A 20,285-nucleotide genomic window follows, 5' to 3' on the forward strand; every position below is an offset into this window, starting at 1 on the left:
TGTGCAGTCTCGCAGCTTGGCTGAAGTGTCGCCTTTACCTAAGTCGTTCTAATGTGAGCATCCCCAACGTATGAGAAAATGAGAAAGACAGATTCTTACCCTGGCCAATCTGGTTTATGCCCAAAATCGCCGTTGCGCCAGCAGCGACGTTGACGTCCCCAATCGTCACTGACGTTGACGCGTTCCCGTGTCCACTCATGATTGCACCATAGGTGATGTCTTCGCGCGACTGGATGCCAGATTTTGTGCTAATGAAGTGGATGGTGCTGATGAGGAATCTTGTCTGGTGTACACTGGCAAAGGCCGTGGGTGTGAAATCAGGAGATGAAGTCGGCGAAGAAAGGTTGCGAAGGCAAAAGATGACGAGCGCAAGGGGCGTCAAAAGAAGACAGAATCAGATGGGGACTGTCAGAAATAGCTAGATAACCTGTGGAAAGGTTATGGAGGCGGTCCATTGTTGTTGTCGGGCAGCAGTGACATAGTCGTTGACTGGAGTGTGTCTGTTTGTAACGCATGTCTTTCTCAGTATCCCGTTTTGTTACCACTACTCTTTGCTTCACGATTCTTCGCCTTGCAAGAAGCTCATTCCAGTCGCTGCAGTTGCTGCCTATTCACATCGCTTCATTGCGAGCAACCCGAATGGCTGTTGAATTTTCCCATAAGTACTGCGGCATTCAGTACAGTGGGCTTGAACCGATCACCATTGACAGCTCGTCTTTTTCTATTATCCCTCTTAGCTTTCCATCCAACCACCACGCAGAAGCCATGGCAGAAGCACTTGCAGTCGCCTCCGCAGCTGTCGGTCTTGTGAGCGCAGCATCTCACGGAATCCGTTGCCTATCAAAAGAGATCAACTGCATGCAAGCAGCGCCGGAATACCTTGCCAATGTCCGAAGAGAGCTCCAGAGCATCGAGAACATCATCCAGAGCGTTCAGGTCTCACTTCGTTTCGAAGTCGACCAGGACAACTGGGTCTCCCAAAAGGAACGAATTGTGTCTGCACTCCAAGATTGTAGCAAGCTGTGCGAAGGCTTTTACAACGAATTTCCGGATCTTCTCAAGCTAGACAAGCTTGGTATTCGCGACAGGGCCAGATTTGCCTGGGCTAAGGACAGAGTCAAAGCTCTTGAGGCTGATCTCAACCGCTGCAAGGCTACCATCACCCTGGCCCTCAGCGGTGCGAACTAGTGAGCTTGTTCCATATCAGTCTAGCTAATTCAGCTTGGAGTTACGGCTTCAGATGAGAGCAAAGGAGCCATTTAGGCCAATGCTGACCCTTCACACCACAGTTTTGCGGCTTGTGAGCATTACAAGCAACTCCAAGCAATGGCCGCCCACCAGCGTGACCACCATGGTCCCTCTGCCTCTGAGCAAAATGCACGCGTCGCGCAAGTGGAAGCCGAGCTGGAGAGCGCTGTTACTTGGATTAAGAACTACGAGGACGAGATCGCGTGTCTGCAGGCACAAATTCGACAGAGACGAATCAACCTCCAGATCGGTGATGTGGTAACCCAGAGCTCACAGAGCTTGATCGGAATCCACAATCCTGATGGAACTGAGGGCGAGTTGAAGGTCAAGATTGGCAACGTGAATACTGAAGGGTCTAGAAGCGCGATTGGATACAGCAAGGACGTGAATCTCAGCGGAGTGTTCGAGTAGTCTGCTCGACGATGACAAATAGTACGGTGGAGACAGAGTTAACTGAGATGGCCAAGGTCTCAGTATGGAAAGGAGCAAAACCAGATTTGAGTGTTAATTCCTAATTTTGGCATTCATCAGACTTGATCTAATAATTTTCCATCCGATTCTACAAAACCTTGATGACCATAATAAGCCAGATCTCTTTCATCACGCAAGGTGCGCATATTCCTTGTTGAACGCCCTTCCAATAACCATCCTTCTAATCTCTGACGTGCCAGCTCCAATTTCGTACAGTTTAGCACTGATCTTATGTTAGTCACAGTCCAAGATGTGACCTTGGATAAACTTACTCTCTCAACAGCCTAGAAGCTGGCATCTCCTCCACGTAACCCATGCCTCCAAGAAGCTGGATGCTATCCAACGTACATTCTGTTGCTCTTTCGGCAGCATACAGAATAGCACCGGCGCAGTCTTGTGTACGGATAATTCCGTTCTCGTCAACAGCCTTTGCTGTGGAGTAGGTGTATGCCCTTGAGGCCTGCAGCTTTGTGTACATGTCGGCCAGCTTGCCCTGGATAAACTGGTTCTGGGCGATGGGAATGCCAAACTGCTTCCTCTGGTGGGTGAAGGGTAGCGCTACGTCCAGCGCAGCTTGCATGATTCCCAAAGGTCCGGCGCTGAGAACGAGACGCTCAAGGTCGAGACCCTCCATAAGAACGCGAACACCTCCGTTGAGCTTGCCAAGGATGTTCTCCTTGGGTACAAACACGTTGTCGAAGTTGAGCTCGCCGGTGTTGCTCCCGCGCATACCCATCTTGTCAAGCTTCCTGGCGCAGCTGAAACCCTTAGTCTTGGTCTCGACAAGGAACGCAGTCATGCCCTTCGAGGCCTTCTCAGGCTCCGTCTTGGCATAGACAACGATAAGATCGGCATCGGGGCCATTGGTGATCCACATCTTGGAGCCGTTGAGGACGTAGCCGCCATCGACCGCCGTCGCTGTTGTCCTCATGCTAACAACGTCGCTGCCAGCGCCAGACTCAGACATGGCCAGGGCACCAACGCTGGTACCAGCAATCAGGCCTGGGAGGTACTTTTGCTTCTGCTCCGGGGAGCCATTGAGCTGGAGCTGGTTGACGCACAGCTGCGAGTGCGCGGCATAGCTGAGACCAATCGAGCCAGAGGCCCTTGAGATCTCCTCCATTACGACGCAATGCGCTTGGTAGCCCATGGCCAAACCACCGACATCCTCGTCGGCGGTCATGCCCAAGAAGCCAGCTTCGCCCAGCTTCTGCCACATCTCGTTAGGGAAGGCATTGCTCTTGTCCGTGTTGGCGGCGACCTCCTCGGTGATCTCGCGCCTCGTGAACTCCTGCACGCGCTCGCGCAGCTCGGAAAGGTCGGATTCTGACGGCGCTTCAAACCCCTTGGGATGCTTAGAGGAATGACGTCGGGATTGAAGGGCGGGGGCGGCCAAGGGTCGCAACTGGCGAGCCGGACGCGCCAGCGATCTGAATACTCGAACACTCGACATGATTGCGCTCCAAAACAAATAAGGGCTTCAAAAAAGGAAAATTGAGAGAAGAGGAAGAGGAAATTGGCTTGTTCTCTTGTTGTTGATCCGAGTTACCTTAGCTCGACGCCGCAGCAGAGGTCCAACCGGGAGAAGAAGGTGCTCGGCTACGGGCGGCTTTTCGCGGACCGAGGCCAATGGCTTGGACGTCACACGCTGGAATGGAATCCCGTCAGCAAGCGAGCTCTCCTCTCGAAACATCCTCCCATATCCAAGGGCACCGTCGGCAAATGTAGTTTGTTCTTCTCCATTGCCCCCTTCTCCAGCCGCCGTACCGTTGGCAACACCCCTCGCACACGTCTCGAAAATGTCTCTTTCACGGTCGACAAGAGATGTCCTGCTGCTGTCGCGTCAATTGACCCGGTCGAGCTTCAGGGCCCCCCGCCTCCCGCGATCCTCTCGCACCGTCGCGACCTTCACCCCGCCGCACCAGGCGAGCGCCATATCCCGACTCCAGACCAATGTCGATCCTACCTCGGAGGAGTTCAAGGAGAATGAGCGGCAGATGGGCGAGGTCATGCAGAAGATGCAGGACCTGACAAGGAAGGTGCACCTCGGTGGTTCGGCTAAGGCAAGGGAAAAGCACATTGCGAGGAAGAAGATGCTGCCGCGCGATCGAGTCACTGCGCTGATTGATCCGGGAACGACATTCTTGGAGCTGTCCCCTCTGGCTGCACATGAATTGTACCCTGAGGCCGACGTACCCGCGGGCGGCATCATCACGGGTGTCGGTGTTGTTGAGGGCGTGACCTGTATGATTGTTGCCAACGACAGCACGGTGAAAGGCGGCACATACTACCCGATTACCGTGAAGAAGCATCTGAGGGCGCAGGCCGTCGCACAGGAGAACAAGCTTCCGTAAGACGCTCCTGTCCTGCGCATAATCAATCAAGAAGACTGACATTGGACAGCTGTATCTACATGGTCGACAGCGGCGGTGCCAACCTCCCCCACCAAGCGGACGTCTTCCCGGACCGAGATCACTTCGGACGCATCTTCTACAACCAAGCAAGGATGAGCTCGATGGGAATACCCCAGATTTCGGTCGTCATGGGTCCGTGCACCGCTGGCGGGGCTTATGTCCCCGCGATGAGCGACGAGAGCATCATTGTCGAGAACCAGGGTCACATTTTCCTTGCGGGCCCGCCGTTGGTGAAGGCTGCCACGGGTGAGGTGATCAGCCACGAGGAGCTGGGAGGCGGCAAGATGCATTCTTCGGTCTCCGGCGTGACCGATTACCTCGCGGTTGACGATGCCCATGCAATCACCCTTGCGCGCCGTAGCATTAGCAACCTGAATTGGCCGAAGAAGTCCCCCGCAACGATGGCGCCGGTACAAGACTACGCTGAACCTCTTCACTCGCCCGAAGAGCTTTTGGGAATTGCCAGCACAAACCTGAGGAAGCCCCTGCCCATCAAGGAGGTCATTGCTCGTATTGTTGACGGCTCTGAGTTCTCCGAATTCAAGCAAAACTTTGGAACCACCCTTGTCACCGGTTTTGCCCACATCCATGGTTACAAGGTTGGCATCATCGCCAACGACGGTATCCTATTTGCAGAGTCCTCCGTCAAGGGAGCCCACTTTATCGAGTTGTGTGCTCAGCGAGGCATTCCGCTAGTCTTCCTCCAGAACATCTCTGGCTTCATGGTTGGCTCCGCTGCGGAGCGTGGGGGTATCGCCAAACACGGCGCCAAGCTGGTGACGGCCGTCGCTTGCGCCGATGTACCAAAGTTTACCGTCGTTGTTGGTGGTAGCTACGGTGCGGGCAACTACGGCATGTGCGGCAGGGCCTACAGCCCGCGCTTCCTCTGGATGTGGCCCAACGCCCGTATTGGTGTCATGGGCGGTGAGCAACTGGCTGCTGTGATGGAGACCGTTGGAAAGCAGGTCGATCCTGAATTGAAGGAGAGAATAGAGCGGGAGAGCGATGCTACCTACTCATCTGCCAGGTTATGGGTAAGTCACAACGCAACATCCACGTCACCGATACTTGCTAACCATGGTTCATAGGACGACGGTATTATTCCCCCGCAGCACACTCGCAAGTACCTTGGGTTGGGTCTCAGGGCAGCCATGTCAGGCCGTAATGAAGTAAAGGCCGGTGATACCAAGTTTGGCGTATTCAGAATGTAAAAATGCTTAGAATTAGGATCATCCATGAGGCGTTGGGAGAAATGCATCAAGAAAGTTCTTACACCCGTTGTTGAGGCGCCTGCACGGCAGCCCAAGTATCACCTAGTCGTTTCAGTCTACGGACAAGGCGCGTCAATGAAAGGCAGTGGTCGATCGAAAAGCACACGATCAACTCGCCTCTCCAATGACAGTCGCCTCGCCAATTGCCCGCTAATGCCGGGGCTTGGTGTTATCCGAACCTCATTAAGAGCGGCTAGATGTCCCGGCCGCTTTCCCGCGGTTGCATTTGACGCCACGGCGAGCATCTCAGATTGCCGTCTTGACAACGGCTCAAAACCCAAAATCAGATGGTAAAAAGCCCATCTCGGCCAAACGAAAGAAATGGCATCCGGGACGGACTGCCTAGTTCAGAAACATTACGGGGCCTGTTCTGCAGCAGATCGGGGCAGGAGCCAATTGCGCGGACCGAGCTCCGGGGACCCACCGGCCGCCATCCCTGCTCTTTGCCGGCGGTGTACCTCGGGCTCCATCTTCTTCATTCTTCATCATGCTCCAATCCTACGCAGCTGGATGCCGGCAACCATGGAACTCAGTCCTCTCCCCACGCATTCTGCGGGTCAAGCGTGCCAGCAAGAAATAACGTGGCTACAGATACGACCATCCACGTGCCGTCTGGCTGAGCATCATGGCAGCTACACCCGACATTTCGTCTAGTGAAAGGTCGTGCCATCCGATGATCTCATGGAAACGACATTGGCCATCTTCCGATGTCCGACGAAAATCAGAAGCTTGCGGCTAATGCTCAGCCGTTCAGCCCAACATGCGACAGATGGGACGGATGCGCATGTGGTGACACGCAACTCGACCTACCCGGAGCTAGCAGCGGAAGCTCGCGACTGATCCCATTCGCCTGTCACTCGACACAACGGAAAGATCTCACCACTCATCGAAGATATCATTTCCCGCATGCGTGGTTGGTCTGGCTACACCACCTCAACAACCTCCTTTTTTTTCTCAATTCTTCCGTTTTCCATTTCCTTGGTTCCCGGGCAGACCGTGGTTCGTCGGCGAAGGAGAGGGGCGAAGGCGAACACCCATGCAGTGCGCTCCCACCCTAGTCTGACCGATCTCCAATCCTTGCCTCACCGGTGAACCCTTCACCGGACCCAAAATATGCAACTCTCTCTTTCAGGATTTTTTTTGCTGCCTCTCTGCACCTGCTGGTAATGGACAAGCCCCCCCGGTCAGTGGGTAGGAGGGTGTCAAACGGGCTGCAAAGCCCCTTGCGGCATCGTGCCTTACTCTTTCCATCCGTATCTCGTCCTCTGGCTGGTTGGGATGACGGTAGGCACATGCAGGGGAGGGGAGAGACCGGTCTGCAGGCTGCGATGTTGGCAGGTCGCGAAGACATGTGTGGGGGAGGAACGGGGCGGGCTGAGCCAACGACGAACCCGAGGATCGTCAGCTCGAGGAAGCAGGCTCTCGTGATACGTTCACCGCCACGAAGTCGTGGGCATATATGAAGAGGATAACCCCGGTCGTTGGGCTGGCTTGATCTGGTTGTGTTGACTCATTCTGAGACGCTGTTGGGAGACACGTCTTGATCTAGATTCAGACCCTAGATTTCATCTGCCTCAGGTCGAGACACATCATCAAAGCTCGAAGCCAGATCTGTCATCTGTCACTTCTCATCTTACCAGAAGCATCTGCCAAACAAAGACGACAATATGGCACCGTCAGCCTTACCCGAAGAACCGCAGATGTACGCACCAACCGTCACCGAGATGGCCCGCGGCCGACGTTTCTACCCCTCCCACAGGTTCATCACAAGCTGTGGCACAGTCACAGTCGACCTGAATGCACGCCGGGTGCTCCTCGTATACAATAAGCGCCACCGCATCCATCAACTACCAAAAGGCCGAAAGAACATTGGCGAGGATCTACTGGCGGCGGCGTTGCGAGAGACCAGGGAAGAGACCGGTGTTGTGGTGACCCCGATTCCGCTGCAGATCCGTACGAGGGCGACGCCGGCGGATGCGCCACCCGGAGCGCCGGATATCACGGAAGAGACGGACAGCACGGAGCCGGTGGCCGTGTGCCACTACCCAGATCCGAACTCTGGGGCAATGAAGATGGTATTCTACTTTGTTGTTGAGGGCAGATCTGGACTTGCGCCAAATGGATGGACGGGAGAGGATCGGTCGAAATTTGACATTATCTGGGTTGACTTTGCCGAGGCGGCAGACAAGTTGGCGTTCAAGGAAGATGGCATGGTTGTCACCAAAGCCTTGGAGGACTTGAGAGTTTCTGGGTATGACGCCTGATTCTCTCTGGTGGTGGTGCTCAATTGGAACAGGCTTGGCGTTGCGAATCGGAATGGGAAAGGAAACACATTTGTTGACGGGTAATTTGACTCGTCTGGGTTTTGTGTGTTGGGTTTTGGTTTATGGGCTATGATACCCATCTACTTGGATAGCAAGGACCGGTTAAATTGTCAAAAGTTGATTGAATGCTTGTGGGGCCGCGGCTCAAATATAGTATGTAGACATGTTTGAACTTTTCATCACTTTGATCAGTTTGAGCGAAATCCAGTTGGAATTCATCCAAGGGGTCCGACAGAAGTTCCTATGCCTCATCTTTCTGCAGGGCTCACTACGTGGAGGTGGATTTAAGCTTATGAGTAGCTTTGGGGGAACGTGCGGGGCATCCTGGCAAGTCAATGACAACTCCCAAAGTCATAGGTAACCATGTGTAACCATTCATCGAGCTATCTGCCTAAAAGCTCGTTCAAAGGACTCGAACTGGATTGCTGAATGGTATGAGAACTAAGACGTCCATGAGAACTAAGACGTCCATAAAAACACACGAGAAGGTGCGAGCTAGGACAAAGACTTGCGGCATGCTGGGAACCCCCTTGCCGGAAGCCTTCCCCGGCTGCGTATGTAATGGCTGAAGCTATGTCCCTAAATGTGGGCGAACCAAAGCACTGGGTTTTGGAGTAGGGCAATTGGAAGATACACATGCAGATTGCTGTATTTGTGCCCACCACTGCCTGAACATCTCGGCAGTGAATGATTTGGAATAGGCATGCGCAATAACGACATCAACAGGAGCTCGAACATTGTCATCGACTGCAACTACCGAAAAGTCCGGCCTAGCTCGGGACCGGCGCCGGCAAACGAGCGGGTCTCCCGGCATGGTGGACCTCGATCCAGTACCGATTCAGTTTCATTCATGGATATGGTGACATCACCCCCCACAGCTACCCCTCCTCGTAACAGCTCGACTCCTTATCGTTTTACCCCTCCATTGAGGAAGAACGCGCGCGCGAGACCCTCCCAATTCGCGAGAACGCCTCGTCCGAACACACAAGACGGCACAAGGAAAGCTTGCCCCCATTGACCAACCGGTGCCCCCCCCGCCTTACCTTATTCTTCGTCAATAAACGTCAGCGAAAACCGGAGAGCCACACCTTCCATTCCACTCTAGAACCAAGACAAACCCACCTGCCCATAATATTGGATGTCTTCCCACACTGCCAAAGCAGCCCGCTCCGCTTCCCAAGCTTTTTCCAGAGCACCCCTGGTCCAGAGAGCAACTTCTTCCTCCTCCACATCTGCCATAGCTTCGCGCTCAACAACACCAGCTTCCGTCACAACAGCAAACAAGAACTTTACTTGCTGCGGTTCTACTAATACGTCGTCGCCTTTCAATTCACAACAGTTCTCGACACAGACCGCCAGAATGGCTACCACCATGCCCGCCCAGCACGGCCACCACGAGGCCTGCTGCAACATCCCGCCCGTCGTCGCCAAGGGCTACGAAGCTAAGGGTTCCTACGAGGAGATTGGCAGCAAGAAGACCTGTTAGTTGGCTCTCGATTGCATCTACCACATATCGCTAACCCGCGTTTCCTCGCAGACGTCACCGGTCCCGCCGACGCCAAGAAGGCCATCGTCGTAACATTCGACATCTTCGGCTTCTTCCCCCAAACCCTACAGGGAGCCGACATCCTGGCCACCGCTAGTGCCGAGAAGTACCGCGTCTTCATCCCCGACTGGTTCGCCGGCGAGCCGGCCGACATCGCGTGGTTCCCTCCCGACAACGAGGAGAAGCAGCAGAAGCTCGGCGCCTTCTTCCAGAGGTTCCCTCCCCCCAAGATTGCCGAGCTTACCCCCGAATATGTCAAGGCTATTCAGTCAAAGTACTCCTCCATCGAGTCTTTCGCTACCATTGGTGTAAGTGCACGGTTGTTGGGACGATTATTTGTGAACAGAGAGCTGATTGGAGTCGCAGTACTGCTGGGGAGGCAAGGTCGTTTCCCTCGTCACATCTTCCGACAGCAACCCCTTCAAGGTCGGCGCCGAGGTTCACCCTGCAATGGTCGACCCCGCGGATGCCAAGGGTATCAAGGTTCCCCTGATCATGCTTGCTTCCAAGGATGAGGGCGAGGAGGATGTCAAGAAGTTCGAGGACAACCTGAGTGTTGCGAAGCACGTTGAGATCTTCAAGGACCAGATCCACGGCTGGATGGCTGCTCGATCCAACTTGGAGGATGCGCGCGTCAAGGAGGAGTACACGCGTGGGTATAAGACTGTTCTGGAGTTCTTCGCCAAGAACTTCTAGAATGCTACGCGGTTCATGCTAAATCTGTGTAGAACAGCGAATTTTACTCCATTACTTGTCACTTTGCCACACTAATGAATAAAGAAGTGTGTGGGAACATAAGAAATGGGAATCCTATGTTTAGCAGGTGTTTTAAATGATTCACCGCAATTCGTTCGCCCAGAGATGGTCCCTTGAGACTCTGCGGCATCAGGCCACAAGCGCATAGGCACAAATAGTGGGCATGGGCCTGGATCTCGGCCAGGGAAGACAGAAGACGTGGGCTCGGCCTTGATCTACCTGGTGTGGAACACGACATGAGCAAGGGTACCATTCTGGAAGAGTACCGTTGTTCCGCAAACAACCTTCATTCAGTCTCTTTAGACTCACCGATCGTCACAAGCAAGACACTACACCTTGCACCATCCCGCCCCTCGCAAACCAAGTCTACGATCACTATCAAGCTTGAAACTGAAACATCTGTGTACATCCGGCTCAAGCCCAACCGGCTACGGATAAGAGAGCGCAAGGAATTGATGGCCCATTCAAGAGAGCATTAGGTTTGTTCCGGTCGTCCCACAAAGATATAGAGATGTTCAAGCTACTTTCTCGACCAAGGGGGGAAACAGGGCGAAGACTTTTGAAATCATGTACAAGATTAGCTCTAATACGAGCTACTGCTGTCATAACTGTAACAGTTGTAATAGTCCCACCAGTTTGAGAACATCTCCGTCCAAGGCGTATGGGGGCTTCTGTCATTAAAATATAGGAGTGACTGGACATAGCTGATTGCTCTTTCAGTTATGCCATCGCGTGACTTAAGCCTGTCACCGTCAGGTTAAAATTGGGACACGTGCTCCAAAAGGAGCCTGACGATCTTGCTGCCATCATCCTCAGAAGGCAAGTGGTTTAGCAGCGGAGGCTTGCCTTGCTCATCCAATACTTCGACTTCGTTCACCATCTTCGAAAGTGTTCTTGACAATTTCCTTTTGCCCGAGGTGATAGCCCACCACAGGGGAATCCGTCCCTGGTTATCCCGGACTTCCGCAAGATGCCAACGCCCTGAAATGATGCGCGGAAGTGCACGAGACAACGACCAATCGGGATAAGAAGATAATTTGCCGCCGCCGTTGTCACATTTGCTTTTCAAGTCATCTGTACTCAAGATAGAGTGGCGACTAGCCCCTGCGACTATTAGTAGTGCTGTTCTACCGAAACTGTCATGGGCTGCCATATCAGCACCGAGGTCCGAGAGCCTCTCTAACATTGGAACCTGCTTTGCTTCAGCGGCTAGCATAATGGGCGTCATGTTGTCGACATCTTGATGGTTATTGTCGGCCCCTTTCTCTCTCAAAATCATAAGACCAGACACTGATCCTGCCATTGCAGCATAACACAAAGGCGTTCGATGATGCTTATCCGGAGCTTCTACGAAAGCACCACGGAATATCAGTTCCCTCAAGGCTGCCGTATCGCGCATTCCGGCAGCAAGTGACAGAGCAGTGCGCCCTGTACAGTCCGTAGCTTCAAGCATTGCCTTGTGACGGATGAGAATATCCAGAGCCGCCATATGATTGCCAGTGATAGCATACAAAAGAGATGTCTGACCTGAATTTGGGTTGCGAGCGTTGACTTGAGCTCCAAATCTCAAGAGCATCTCTAGAATCGATATAAAACCATTCTTGGCGGCAAAGAACAACGGCATATCTCCATGTCGATCTATAGCCTCGACTTTTGCTCCTCTTTTCAAGAGTAACTCTAAAGTCGACGATTGGTTCTTCATGACGGCGTGCCAGAGGGGCGTGCGGCCTGCGTTATCTCTAGCCTCGATGTTGGCTTCATGATCTAAGAGTATCACGAGCATTGACAGCTGACCAGCGCCTGCTGCACAAGCCAACACAGTCATACCTTTCTCATTTCTCGACTCAATGTCTGCGCCGCCATTCACCAGTGACTCAACAATCAGTTCCTGGTCGTTCGATGGCCATAGCGCCGATGGTTCTCCAGATTGGCCCAAATACACAGCGCCGTTCTGCACCAGTAATTTTACTGTAGATGCGTGGCCCGATTGAAAAGCTCGCAACAGAGGGCTTCTCCCAGCTTTGTCAAGTGCTTCAATATTTGCTCCATAGTCCAAGAGAAGTTTGACTACCTCGTCGAGGCCATTGAGGGCCGCGAGTGCCAAAGGCGTGCCGCGGTACCTATTCATCTTTTCAAGTTCCACGCTCTTGATGGCCGTGAGCTTCTGAGTATCTGACGAGTGACGTGGTGACCGCTCAAGAAGAAGGCGGATCATTGTCATCTCTCCCTTTCCAATGCACAGATCCAGAAGCGAAGGACCGTTCGAGCTCTCAAAGTCAAGATTCTCATCGGAGGCAAATCGGTTGAGTCTGCGAGCCACAAATGAATGACCGAACTCTACCGCCTTGAAGAGTGCTAGATGTAAAGTTTCAAGATGTCTTCGGCTGTGACGCTTTTTCATCCGCAGTATGTCGTTTTCTAGGGCGTGTTCGACTACGCTGAAGTGACCTCGATGAGCTGCCCACGATAAAATAGACTGTCCCCTGCGGTCGATCAATGTCACATCGTCTGTAGGCAATAACTGATTTTTGAATATCTGCAGCAGGCCAAACCAGGCTGCTAAGTGTGCTCCTGCAGATGGTACTTCTTCTCCGATGAGATCACTTGAAATGACAGCTAGACTCTGGAGCATTTGTCGAGTTTTAAGTAATTGGCTGATATTTGCTGGGAGCGTGTCGCAGTTTCCTGCGTGATAACCCCAGTACAAGATGGTGTATTCACAGAAAGGAAATTCGGACTTTCTGAGGTCTTTGAGAGCCAAGGATTCGAAGTAATACGGTTTTCGCCAGGATGGGATGTCCTGAGTACAGCCTCTGACTATTCGCTGAACCTGGCCAATGAAAAGATAGCGAACGCATGTACTTGCGATTTCGGCATCAGCATCAGGAAGAGGGTCTCGTTCCTTTTGTTGAAAAACTCCTGTGTTGTTTGATGAACCAATCAAACGATGCCACCTTGTTCGTCAAGAGTCACCAGACCTGCACATGCGGAAATGATAATCTCAGCGGAGGGGATGTTGTCTTCCTCGATATCCGGTTCGTCTTCCTCCACAGCTAGGGCATGCTGGAGTTCATTCATCCCCAACGGGCGCTTGGCAAATACGACCCAAGAGAGAACCTGGTTTGCAAGCTGCACATGCGCAAATGGTTGCACGCGTATTCTTTCCAGAGCTTCATCGTAGAAGTATGCGTATGTGTCGTCCTCGGCAGATGCAGCAGCCAAAGCCTTTCGAACGGCCTTTGGGGTTGTCTTACAGGACAACGAGTCAATGAGCAACTTGGCGAGAAGAAACCTGACTTGATCAGTATTTGATTTAATATTCTGCAGGGTAGTGAAACATACATTCCGTTGATCCTGTATAAAACGCCTTCCTGTATTTCTTCTTGAATCTCCGGACGCCTCTGCACAAAACTTTGCATGTCTGGGATGCGACTCGATATGTACCGTGACACATCAACGTCACTAGCTTGAATCCGTATGGTGCTCGCGTGCTTGAAGGTAAATGATTCAATAATCTCAGGGATCTCTCTCGTTGTTGCCAGCACATTTGTGGGATGTCGTTTTTGTAGCCGAGCTATGTCCGACAGCAGCGCTTGTCGACTCTTGGATTCACACTCGTCCAAAGCGTCAATGACTATGAATACGCGGTGATGGAAGGAAGCAATGGCTTGAAACACGCTATTAGTGTCCTCTAGAGTCCTAGAAGTCTTCTTTCTTTGGTACGCGTCGTAAAGTTCCTTAAGGCTGCTTGGAATCGGAGAGCGACATTGTGCAAGTTGCTTCGTGATGCTGGATAGCATGTCGTAGTGGTTTTGTCTCTCTTGGTCTTTGAAATTACAGTAGACGTAGGCTATACCCACGTCAGAGTCATCATGGTACCGATGAGATAAATCATCCACGACAACAGAAGCCATGATGGTCTTTCCTGCTCCCGGCATTCCGGGACATATTATGGTCTGGTTCTGGCCTGAAACCCATGACTTGTACTCGTCGGAATCCAGGAGCCACTGGTTGGTGCCGGTGTATCGCCTGGACAGGTGGTCTCGCTGCTGCGGCGCATAGTCGGTGGCTGTCAGCCAGTCCAAGATCTCTCTTTCTCGGCGACTTGTCTGTTCATCGTGTATCGAAGTAACGACTTGTTTCGTGGTATGTATGGCCTCACTACACCCATAATTAGTATGAAAAAGTGCTACTGACAGCAATGACGCACCTGTCCCTAAAACCTTTGATGGCACTAAGGAAATGGACATTCATGGTGATCCCGCTGTCGTAGCTTCTGAACGTCTTCGGGCTTCATCCTCAGGCGTCTCCAGACAGCCCGAGGTTTCAGCTTGGACAACGTGCTCATGCCCTCATGCTTCTCTAAGCTCGTGTTGTCGTTGTAAATGTTCTCCAGCTCGCCCAGAAGCTTTGTGGATTCTTTGATGGGCGCGGCCAAGGCCTCTTTTTCGTTCTCGGTGAGTTGGTCTTCGACACGGCCAATGTATTCGAGTATCGACGTAAGGGATGCAATCCTGCGGAAGAAACAATGGTCAAAATTGCTCGTCAGATGCGATGATGGCTGCCTAATCTTACTCGCGACCGAGAGAATCAAAGTGATCCGGGGCATCGGCGAAGCGCTCGCGATACAACTTCGCCTTGTCCAGCACGGCGATAAAATCGCCTACTCCAAAACCGAAGCTCATATTCGATCTCAACCGCCACAAGGGCTGTGAACAGTCTTAATGTGGACACCGCAGATTGAGAGAAGCGTTTTTGGATGATGTTTAGTTGAAGCTTGCGGTCCAGCCTGATCCATAAACATGATCGGGCTGGCTTACTCCGACTGCTGCGCCCTTTCGACTTGCAGATGATTGGTTGCCTCCCTGATCCGTCGGTTACATTTGCAGCTTCATGGGTCACTGACGTGATATCCCCGGTCGGAATACGATAACTGTGAGGCAACCACTAATTACCACCGAGTACGCTGCCCAATTGAAATGAATCCAAAGCCTTCACAGCATGTTTGCGAAAGAAGTTGATCGTTTCGAGGCAATCCTCTACCATTAGCTATTCTGCGTTGAGCGGTAGCTAGCAGCAGATTTTATGAGCCGGGCCAACGGAAACTGTGAATATGACCCTTCATAGCTCTCAACGAGGATGGAACTGTTTGGTGCGAGAGGATACTGCTTGTTTTTGCAGTGCTAAAACGACTACTGTTCCTCCGGGCTCACTGTCGTCGTGGTTATTGTCCATCGTATGTCAACTGTCGTTCTCGACGACTCAAGATGCTGGAGCTATCAGCCAACCAGGTCCAATCAGACCTGACAGTTTGATCGCAAGTAGGTCCTTACGCGATAGCTAGAGATAGGGCCTCTATCTCACTGGCATGTCCTTTGAAAAGTTCCTGCACAACACACAATACCACCAGAAACGATTTCATCGACAGAAATTCGAACATTTTCGCACCCGAAAATTTCAACAATCACGCACAAGAAAATCTCAAAGAAAGCAATAATATTTCTGTTTTAATTTTTCTCCATTTATTTGTGGCTAACTTGCGGATCAGGATCCCTTCCTGCCACATGTTGACGCAAACGATCAAGGACACTTTGGCTCCTCGCGAGACCAACGGTCACGTTGTCTTTTTGAAGAAGCTTCACTGGTTCAAGACGGAATCACAGGTAGAAGTCTACGTCGAAAAGTCATTCGTCCGCGCTAGGTCGAGTACTACTGGCCAGAAAAGGATGACAAAGCAAAGGTGAAGCAGCAAAACATGGGCTACGCTTGGATCGTGTGCGAGAACAAATAAGCAGCAAAGACCCTCGTGAAGGAGATCAACCTTGAGGAGAGAAAAGGAGGATTTTAGGGGCGGACTCTCGAAGCAATCCATACAAATCGCAGACCGGTCAGTGTACATTCCTTTTCCTACTTGGTGTGCTTTGATTCCTGGTATTGCTAACAAACAGTGCATCGCCTGCCTCTTCAGAAACGAACAGACCGCACCACACGCCTCCAAGCAACATGCCCTCAGGTTAACAGCTCCTCCTCCTGCGTCGGACTCTCGTCTCACGTCCGAAGACCCGGCATGTGATACCGCCCTCATGAGACCATCTCATGCTACCACGACGCCTGGAAACACTCCTGGCGCCAATGTTGCCAATATCAAACCCATCATGACCGGTGATGCCCTTGTGGATTCCCAGCTTCAGAACGAGGGAGGTGGTCCTGCTGGGGAGGATAGCGCGTCAGAATCCACGGAAGAGGATTCGTACTCTAACGTCGAATATCTCGGCCTGGACTTGTACTAAACTTGTCCAACATCGATTCCGCCAATTTCTCTTTCGCAGGCCGAACCTTTTGAGGCCTCCACTTTGACGACGATGCGGGCGCAGATCTAGACTACTTACTACAGCTCCTACCTCAAGGCGTTTACCACGGCAAATAAATCATGATAGCGATGCTGGCAAGGTTACTCCTGCTTTTCCACCGGCGTTGGCAAAACTTTCTACCTTTCTAAATGGCGTGAGCCTTGGCTTCGGCCTAATCTCATCACACTTCCTGAAGAGCTTATGCTCAAGACTTCTTGAAGGGTTCATGCCCATCTACTTCCTGAAAGGCTTATGCCCATAGGTTGAGATTCCTTGGGTTTTGGTCCCTAAAGGTCGCACTGGTATCCTCGAAAGAGGAGGGGTTCGAATCCCCAGCGATCATTTCTTCCTTCTGAGGAACTCAAGCTTGCAAACTTCGATGGCGTAGCTCCATCAGCCGCTAGTATCATCATGTATTCGAGGGAATTTTGGCTGGCCGAGTAGTGTCACTTGGCTATCCGGGCAATGTCCCCAGTAACTTTTACAAGGACGAGGGTAGTAGAGAAAACAATAGGGGTAACAATAACAATAACGACGATAGACGACGACGATGCCGGCAACGATAGCGACGATAGCAGCGATGACGAAAGGAAGTACCTGGGAAATGTAGTCGCTTTAGCACAGGAAAAGCCCAGGATCCGACAGGGTGTACGGACTACACGCGTGGGTTGACACTGCCTGAATAGCCACCTGACATTGCTCGGCTAGGAAAACTCATCCGAAGTGCTTCTAGTCGATCGAACCGTACGATACTCCTGTCAACCCATAGTCTTGACGACGATAGCAAGTTCGTTGACCTCGCTACGCAAGTCACGTTATGCAACGATGACTTCTCAGTCGCAGAGGCATGTGATCTTGACAACACATTCAATTCTTGACTCAAGCTAAGTATTCCACCAAAACTTCTTCATCGTTTTAATCCATCTAAGGCGTAAGTCTCTTGGGGGTGCGGGGGTAGTAGCTCGCCAAGTGGACGGAAGGCAGGTTAAGGAACCAAGCCACAACACGGTCAAGACCGATACCGCCACCGCCGTGGGGAGGAACACCAGCGCTGCGGAACACATCAACGTACTCCTTGATACCCTGGCTGTTGGGGTCGATGCCCTTCTTGCGCAGGCGAGCCTCAAGCACGGAGGGGATGTGGATACGCTGGCCTCCAGACAGAATTTCCTGAGATAATGTCAGCTCATCCGACCATAGTAACCCGTAAAATCCTCTCTTCTGTCGTAGGAGAAATAGCTTCGTCCTGCGAGAAACCATCGCAGCGGCCAGCCGCCCGCACCAACATAAGGGAAATGTTCGCCGTCGGCGAGTCGATGACAATTTTGAAGACTTACCTGACCGCGCATGAAAAAGTCGTAGGCGTTCGTGACCTTGGGGTTCTCGGGATCCTCGAGAGCATAGAACTAATTCGTCATGAGCACAACTCCTTTTGAATCAGCCTTGTCAGTACTTACGGGTCTGGCGCCCTCGGGAAACTTGTCCAACACGAAGAAATCGGTGTTGTACTTCTTTCGGATCAGCGCGCCAAGGGCTTTCTCCTAGAGTGCTGTGTCAGCGGACGTTCATGAAAGCGAATGGATCAGGGCCAAGCGTACCTGTGGCGTAGACATATCCTCATCGTCGGAAACGTTGCGGTACTCTTCGGGGCCTTCCTCGCGGAGGAGCTTCTGTCCTTCGGCGAACGTCATGCGAAGGACCTTCTCGCCAGGACCAGGGAGAAGGAAATCTTCGCTGGGGTAGACTGCGCGGACAGTTTCGATCTGCTCCGCACATCTCTCCTTGAGACCACGGAAGATGTAGAGAAGCACGTTCTCCAGCGTGTCCATCACTTCGGAATAGTCCTCCTCGATCTCCTGCTCGAGATCAAGTCCCGTGAACTCAGTGAGATGTCTCGGCGTGTTGCTGATGAAAGTTAGATACAGAGCTTTTGCAACATGTCAGATGCGTTTTGCTATCCGGACAGTGTGAGAAATCTATTCGCACAGTACACCCTTTTCCAACCAATCAGATCTGCCACTTCAATGACGCACACTAACGACGCCCAACGATGGCCGCGATAGCTTCATTTGTGCGCAGCGTGAAGTCGGGTTAGGCTAATGCGATTGGTCTGATTGATTGGAAACGTGTGTACTGCCCCATAGATTTTCGACCTTGCCCGAATAGCAAGAATCTTTCAGATACGGAGTGGTAAATATCGTACCTGTTCTCTGCTCTAAACACAGGCCCGATGCAGTATACCTAGAGTGGTCAATAATTGTTCTCTGGACGGAAGACGGATTTTTTTGTACTTTCTTTCGGCCTCCGGCAATCTCAAACTGCTTGTAAAATTGCGGACTCTGGGCCAAGCAAGCACTTTTTTCGAAATAAGGGAGCTGGAACACGTTGGCTCCGCCCTCAGACGCGGCGCCTATCAAGCAGGGGGGCTCGAACTGGACGAAGCCCTGGGAATCCAAGTAAGAAGCGAATAACTTCCTCACTTGCATGCGGACTGTGATCGTTAGCATGTAGTCTGGTCTTGGGTACTGGAAAGCTTACTGTCGGCGATCGCCTGTTGGCAGGCCGCGCGCTTGTGCATAACCGGGTTGTTGAGATGGGTCGACATGCTGGCGCTGGGCATAGCGTTGCTGTCGTCGATGCTGACACCCTCAACACCGGCCTTGACCTCATCGACGGCCTTGTCAGCTGGGGAGGCGTTGGGGTCCTCGTCGTCGAAGCTGGAAATGGCGCGGTTGGAGACGGCCAGCGACATGGCCAGGGACTCGGGGCCAGGGGCGACAACGAAGAGCTTGGTGATGTGGAGCTCGTAGTTGCTGACCTTGCAGCTCTTGACGGGCTCGAGAGGCTTCTGAACCGTGGCCTCGATGAGCACGAAAGACTCCAGGGAGATGCCGCCAATCCACTTGACCATCTGCTTGGAAACGGGCTTGCCCTCGGCGCTGGCCGCAATCACGCCCTGGATAGCCCAATCGCGCTCCTCGCGGAGCTCGATGAAGCACATCTTGGCACCCTGCATGCGCGAGTTCTGGATCCAGGCGCGGAGCTTGATGCTCTTGCCGACGTGGTCGTCGCCAATGGCCTTCAGGTTCACGCGCTCGGCGTCGACCTTGGTCTTGGGGGTGACATCGCCGTAGTTGTCCTTGGCCAGGTCCTCGCCACCAGCACCGCCGGCAGCCTTCGCGGCGGCCTCAGCAGCCTGGCGCTCAGCGGCTCTCTTGGCCTTCTCGGCCTCCTTCTTCGCCTTGGCCTCGGCCTTCTTCGCTCCCTTCTTGGACTGCTTCTCACCACCCTCCTCGCCTGCGGGGGCAGCAGCGGCGGCGGGGTTTTCGGTGGGCTTTTCGGTCGGCGCGTCAGCCATGTTTGCGGTCGAGCTTGATCTTTCGAGGAAACAATTGGGAGTCGAATGGAGGGTTGGCCGTCGGTTTGTTGCGTTTAAAAGGGCGATTCCGTGACTCTCGTGGCCTGAGCTTTCGGTGTGACTGTTCAAAAAAAACGAGTGACACCACGGCCTGGATATTTCGATGGAGGGGCAGCGCACAGGTGGGGTAAGGAGCTCCTGCTTATCGATAAGCCGCGTGCGACTTCCCCATGCACCAAAGGCGTTCCCTGAGTGACTCAATTCGCGTAGTTTAAATTTTTGGTTCATGGAATTGAGGCAGTCTTGAGGCACAATGCAATTTTCATGATTCAATTGGCTTTTAGGCCAGCAAGTTACTACAATTAGATATCTCAATCAATCCTTCCTCTCCCGTGGTGCACAATGCTACCGAATCAAACGCCAAACCTGAATTGCCAATCCTGGTATGCTGCCGCCCTGAAATGAACGCAAAACGTGTAATAGGTACATACAGCAATGAAATCTTTCTAGTGCCGTTTTCAGAATACAGTAGAGAAGGCCTTTTAGC

General features: G+C 52.5%; 9 protein-coding genes across 9 annotated transcripts; 5 read left to right on the forward strand and 4 right to left on the reverse strand.

The window, feature by feature from the left end:
- Positions 1-765: 765 nt before the first annotated feature.
- On the forward strand, positions 766-1,659 carry CGGC5_v011082 (uncharacterized protein; the record flags this gene model as incomplete). Its single annotated transcript, XM_032025733.1, has 2 exons — positions 766-1,187; positions 1,290-1,659. 2 exons carry the CDS (start codon positions 766-768, stop codon positions 1,657-1,659), a joined length of 792 nt encoding a protein of 263 aa, XP_031877726.1.
- Positions 1,660-1,848: 189 nt separating this feature from the next.
- On the reverse strand, positions 1,849-3,172 carry CGGC5_v011083 (Isovaleryl-CoA dehydrogenase; the record flags this gene model as incomplete). The annotated part of the gene is made up of 2 exons (XM_032025734.1): positions 1,849-1,942; positions 1,992-3,172. 2 exons carry the CDS (start codon positions 3,170-3,172, stop codon positions 1,849-1,851), a joined length of 1,275 nt encoding a protein of 424 aa, XP_031877737.1.
- Positions 3,173-3,518: 346 nt separating this feature from the next.
- On the forward strand, positions 3,519-5,344 carry CGGC5_v011084 (putative methylcrotonoyl-CoA carboxylase beta chain; the record flags this gene model as incomplete). The annotated part of the gene is made up of 3 exons (XM_032025735.1): positions 3,519-4,069; positions 4,123-5,167; positions 5,222-5,344. 3 exons carry the CDS (start codon positions 3,519-3,521, stop codon positions 5,342-5,344), a joined length of 1,719 nt encoding a protein of 572 aa, XP_031877738.1.
- A 1,727-nt stretch (positions 5,345-7,071) lies between these two features.
- CGGC5_v011085 (uncharacterized protein) lies at positions 7,072-7,668 on the forward strand (the record flags this gene model as incomplete). Its single annotated transcript, XM_066152475.1, has 2 exons — positions 7,072-7,106; positions 7,164-7,668. 2 exons carry the CDS (start codon positions 7,072-7,074, stop codon positions 7,666-7,668), a joined length of 540 nt encoding a protein of 179 aa, XP_066008142.1.
- A 1,420-nt stretch (positions 7,669-9,088) lies between these two features.
- On the forward strand, positions 9,089-10,052 carry CGGC5_v011086 (putative AIM2 family protein; the record flags this gene model as incomplete). The annotated part of the gene is made up of 4 exons (XM_032025737.2): positions 9,089-9,209; positions 9,266-9,582; positions 9,641-9,926; positions 10,003-10,052. 4 exons carry the CDS (start codon positions 9,089-9,091, stop codon positions 10,050-10,052), a joined length of 774 nt encoding a protein of 257 aa, XP_031877734.2.
- A 1,676-nt stretch (positions 10,053-11,728) lies between these two features.
- On the reverse strand, positions 11,729-12,245 carry CGGC5_v011087 (Ankyrin repeat and KH domain-containing protein; the record flags this gene model as incomplete). The annotated part of the gene is made up of 2 exons (XM_066152476.1): positions 11,729-11,769; positions 11,858-12,245. 2 exons carry the CDS (start codon positions 12,243-12,245, stop codon positions 11,729-11,731), a joined length of 429 nt encoding a protein of 142 aa, XP_066008143.1.
- Positions 12,246-12,970: 725 nt separating this feature from the next.
- HET-E1-2 (Vegetative incompatibility protein HET-E-1) lies at positions 12,971-14,715 on the reverse strand (the record flags this gene model as incomplete). The annotated part of the gene is made up of 5 exons (XM_066152477.1): positions 12,971-13,322; positions 13,373-14,191; positions 14,241-14,321; positions 14,371-14,544; positions 14,606-14,715. The coding sequence occupies 5 exons, from the start codon at positions 14,713-14,715 to the stop codon at positions 12,971-12,973; spliced, it is 1,536 nt and encodes a 511-aa protein (XP_066008144.1).
- A 428-nt stretch (positions 14,716-15,143) lies between these two features.
- Positions 15,144-16,320, forward strand: CGGC5_v011089 (uncharacterized protein; the record flags this gene model as incomplete). Its single annotated transcript, XM_032025739.2, has 5 exons — positions 15,144-15,182; positions 15,341-15,351; positions 15,579-15,770; positions 15,843-15,917; positions 15,999-16,320. The coding sequence occupies 5 exons, from the start codon at positions 15,144-15,146 to the stop codon at positions 16,318-16,320; spliced, it is 639 nt and encodes a 212-aa protein (XP_031877695.2).
- Positions 16,321-17,304: 984 nt separating this feature from the next.
- Positions 17,305-19,738, reverse strand: CGGC5_v011090 (Aspartate--tRNA ligase; the record flags this gene model as incomplete). Its single annotated transcript, XM_032025740.1, has 7 exons — positions 17,305-17,550; positions 17,718-17,786; positions 17,838-17,921; positions 17,979-18,285; positions 18,584-18,621; positions 18,672-18,871; positions 18,919-19,738. 7 exons carry the CDS (start codon positions 19,736-19,738, stop codon positions 17,305-17,307), a joined length of 1,764 nt encoding a protein of 587 aa, XP_031877732.1.
- Between the last annotated feature and the right edge of the window lie 547 nt (positions 19,739-20,285).

Source organism: Colletotrichum fructicola (genome assembly GCF_000319635.2).
Source record: "Colletotrichum fructicola Nara gc5 chromosome Unknown KSG_Nara_v1_contig06, whole genome shotgun sequence".
Classification (NCBI taxonomy): domain Eukaryota; kingdom Fungi; phylum Ascomycota; class Sordariomycetes; order Glomerellales; family Glomerellaceae; genus Colletotrichum; species Colletotrichum fructicola.